This window comes from Piliocolobus tephrosceles, unplaced genomic scaffold (genome assembly GCF_002776525.5).
Source record: "Piliocolobus tephrosceles isolate RC106 unplaced genomic scaffold, ASM277652v3 unscaffolded_6930, whole genome shotgun sequence".
Lineage (NCBI taxonomy): Eukaryota > Metazoa > Chordata > Mammalia > Primates > Cercopithecidae > Piliocolobus > Piliocolobus tephrosceles.
Genome location: NW_022334197.1, coordinates 1,466 through 5,817, shown reverse-complemented (window position 1 = coordinate 5,817; position 4,352 = coordinate 1,466). Strand labels below are relative to the sequence as shown.

General features: G+C 45.8%; 1 gene segment (V, D, J or C); it reads left to right on the top strand.

Annotated features, from left to right (window-relative positions):
• Positions 1-237: 237 nt before the first annotated feature.
• On the top strand, positions 238-1,855 carry LOC113220621 (the record flags this gene model as incomplete). The annotated part of the segment is given in 3 exon segments: positions 238-521; positions 632-1,008; positions 1,758-1,855. Coding segments are annotated over 3 exon segments (524 nt in total), but the record flags the coding sequence as incomplete, so codon positions are not given.
• Between the last annotated feature and the right edge of the window lie 2,497 nt (positions 1,856-4,352).

The following is a 4,352-nucleotide window of genomic DNA, read 5'->3' as shown; positions in this document are numbered from 1 at the left end:
AGAGCCAGGCAAAAAGGGCTCCACCGTGCTTAGACATTGAGGGAAGGGACATTTTGAATGGTTCTGTCTTGCGTGATCCCGCAGGACTGAAGGAGATTCCTTGAATGGGATGGTCTGTTGCTGAGAGGAATCCTGAAAGACAGGGAGACAGAGATAGAGGGAGGATCCACTTAATGAGGAAGCAGCTGAGAGCAAAGAGCCCCTGCCAGAGGACTATCCTTGGGGGGTAAAAAGCTAGCTCTGCCCTTTGTCCCCAGCCCATTCATTCCAGCCCAGACTATTCAAATCTGCCTTCTATCAGGACCTAGAAAGGATGTAAAACGGCTAGGAAGAAACATCCCCTGGGTCTGGGGAAGCTGTCAGGAGCAGTGACATCACAGGGAAAACCACCAATCAAGTCCAAGGAGACCAGAGCCCAGCCCATCGCCCAGAGGACCCCAGTCAGAGGCCTCATCTCAGACCCGAGGCTAGCATGGGCTGCAGGCTACTCTGCTGTGTGGTTCTCTGTCTCCTGGGAGCAGGTGAGTTGGCTTCAAATGGACTGTCCTTGAACTCCAAGCCTTTTCCTTGTGGCTGCAGCAACAACCCTCCTCCTGGGCGCTGCGTGAATTTTGTCCCTGTTTCCCTACAGTCCGCATAGACACTGGAGTTACCCAAACACCAAAGCACCTGGTCATGGGAATGACAAATAAGAAGTCTTTGAAATGTGAACAACATATGGGACACAGGGCCATGTACTGGTACAAGCAGAAAGCCAAGAAGCCGCCAGAGATCATGTTTATGTACAACTATGAGAAACTCTCTATTAATGAAAGTGTGCCCAGTCGCTTCTCACCTGAATGCTCCAAGAGCTCTCTCTTATACCTTCACCTACAAGCCCTGCAGCCAGAAGACTCAGCCCTGTATCTCTGCGCCAGCAGCAAAGACACAGCCTTGCAGAGTCGCCGCGTTCCTGTGCAGAAACCTTCAGGGCCTGAGAGGAAGCTGTGGGGGCCATGCAGGGCTCGGGTGAGCACTTCCTGCAAGAGCCCCGACAGAAGCTTCAGAACATCATAGCACCTGCTAATTCATCCATGTGGCAACTTTACATCCTGTGCACATATTTAGAGTGTGGGTTTTCTTTTGCCTGAGTGTGACTCTGCCCTGCCAACTGATTTGAAAAAATGATAAACATATTCAGATCTACTTTTAAAAAATGCTTTTTTAAATCATGAAATAGGCCAGGCATGGTGGCTCACCCCTGTGATCCCAGCACTTTGGGAGGCCGAGAGGGGCGGATCATGAGGTCAGGAGTTTGAAACCTGCCTGGTCTATATGGTGAAATCCCGTCACTACTTAAAATACAAAAAATTAGCTGGGCATGGTGGCATGCGCCTGTAGTCCCAGCTACTCAGGAGGCTGAGACAGAGAATTGCTTGAGCCTGGGAAGCAAAGGTTGCAATGAGCCACGATTGCACCACTTTACTCCAGCCTGGAAAACAGAGCGAGATTCCATCTCAAAAAAAAAAAAAAAAAAAAAAAAAAAAAGAAAAAAAAGAAAAAGAAAAAGAAATCATGAAAGAAAGCAAACACCCTCTAAAAAAGATTGTTTAGCTTAAGATTACATAAGAACCCTCCAAGCAATCACCTGTGTCACCACAGAGTCACACCCTGCACTGGGCCAGACAGCATCCTGTGAGGAGCTATGTTCTCCTGACACTTCATGCTCAGTGGTTTCCATGACTCTTCTTTGGGACCAAGGGTTCTCTTCATTATAGGTTTTTGTCATGCAGAGTCAAGCAGCTCTGAGCATTGTGAAATCAGAGAACGAACTTCCAGGCAAGGATCCCAGTGCAGAAGCCAGCTGGAGAGGACAGTAAGAGACTCACCCTTTGAGAAATGGGTTTGAGAAATATGTATCCATTTTCACCACTTCTATTATTCTATATTCCTGCTTGTCTATTCCTTAATTTCTCCTTTTTACACTCAAAGCTAGACTGTGAATTCTAGCTCTGATCAAAGCTCCAAATGTGCACAGACACCTTCTCTGAACCCTTAAGGCAGCAAACATGCCTCTGTCTGCTCCCCTTGCTGCAGAGCCCGTAGATCATGGTCTAGAAGCTTCCTGACTCATCCACTCTCCTTCCCTCGGCTGGAAGTCTCCTTGACGGTTTCAGGTCTCAGCTCTTCCCTGGATTTCCTCTCCAGACTGACACTTGAAGGATTATGTTTCCCACTTTGTTCTCTTTATTCCCAATGCCCTGCCCTACTTCCACCCTTATAATGCCCCAATTTGTTAGATGCTAACCCTTTCTGTTCTTCTTGGTGCCCTTTTAAAATGCTGTGTGTGTTGCTATTATAACTTTTCAATTTTGTTGCAGACTTTGATTTCCTTATCTGTTCCTTCAACTAGATTATGAGCTTCTGAAGAAAATATTGTACGTTAAAATCCCCAGTTTATGCCACTGTCTCTGGCGTAGAGTAAATGATAAGCTTCTTCTTTGCTGCACTGGGGACTTAAGCCTTGTCCAAAACATCCCCACCAATAGTCCAATAGTCCTCCAGCCTCCATTCTGGACAGGAAACCACAGTACCAACTTCTGGAAAATTCTTCCTTCTGTCGAGCCCGAAAGTCTTCTCCTCAGGGCTATGAATCTTTTGCTCTCAGTCTTATACCTTGGGAACATGGGATCAGGAGAGGCATAGTAAGAAGGTAAGTAGTCAACAAAGCCAAAAGAAGATTGTGAGTTCTAAAATAGTTAAAGATGAGTCGGATAAGTGAAAATTCCAGCCCAGCAAATAAGCATTTTTCTGTTTAGGTAGCAGTTACAAATTGTGAGAGGAAATCTCAAAAGTGTCTCTCCGTTCCTGGGACATAGCATGCCAGGTGCTAGTAGTCAAAGTTGATGCTGGCTTCTTTCTAGACAATCCAGCAGAAATAGTTTCTCAGAAAAAAATAGTTGGAATGGGACTAGGTAGATTGCTCTAAGATCTGCCTCGAAGTCCTCTCCTTCAAAAAACCTTCTCTCATTGTGTCAATCTCCAACTGACAAGTGGTTTTCTACATAGTCTTTGAATGCTGATGAGAATAGCTTGTGCCCTAATTTTTCCTTTCACATGGTACCCATTGCAATCAGTGTCTTTCTATATATTTGTAGTCAGAGGTGTTCACTAAGCAGAACAGAGCATGGGTCCTTGAGGACCTGAGACTTCAGGCAGGCCTTCAAATGCTGAGAGGAAAACATCTGGTTGTGGTTCTCAAGCCTTTGGTCCTAGCGAGGTGAATGAGAGGTGATTAGAATGTCTGTGCTCCTGAGAATATTGGAAGGGGACCCCCAGCTCCCACTTTCAAGGGAGAGAATGGAAAGAGGCATGTGGTGGGGTATCTGGAGCAGCTGCTGTTGCACCTTTAAGGTGTTCTGCAAATGCTGCCAAGTGAGGCGGGTGGTTGCATTAGGAAGGAGAAAAAAGAAAGTCATTAAGATACAGCCTGTGACCTTAGGAAGATCCAATTGAGTAAGGGAGACAAGTACTCACAAGAACGTGTGTTAGTATGGAAGGAAAACCCTAGGATTTTTAGAAAGATGAAATTGGCATTGCTCCCTGAAGACCAAGGTGAAGAATCATAGAACCACACAGGGCTCAGAGAAGCCCAGACAGATCAAGTACAAGCAAACTCACTAGCTGCAACCATCACCCTATACACTAAGAAGATTTCCTGAAAGGTCCTGAGGCCTTCTCTGCTCATCACCCATGTCAGGTGCCTCAAGTTATGCAATAAAGACACTGTGACATGATATACAGTGGACCAAAGTGGTGCATTTCTTTGTATCTGTGTAGAAGGGAGGCCGGTTGGAAGGAGATAGAGACCATGCAGCATGTGGAAAGTGTCTCCGCAAAAGTGGAGTGAGTCCAGATGGGGTGTGGAAAGCAGCCTCCTGCAGATTGTGGAAGCCCCAGCTAATTGTAAAGGGCACTGGGTGGGGCAAGGCATCCCTTGTGTGATGTGTTAGAAATTGGACTGAGGTGAGGAGAGTTTCAACTCTCCTGGGTGGTCTCCCTGGCACAGGAAGTCAGAACTTGAATGGAGGGATGAGGCCATTTACAAGGGAGAGATGGTGGCAGCTGCAGCATACATGTAGTTACATGCAAAGGGATTGATCAAATATGCAGATCTATATGGATAACAGAGCCAGTCTTCTCAGTGTTGGATAAGGAAGTTGCAAATATGGAAAGAGAGAACAGTTGACACAACAATAAACATAATATAGGATGGGAACTAGTGTGAACTCATCGCTTCTCAATATGTCTAAAGAGGAATTAAAGATACCTGTAAATATATATGTACTGTGAATATACATTTGTATGTACAG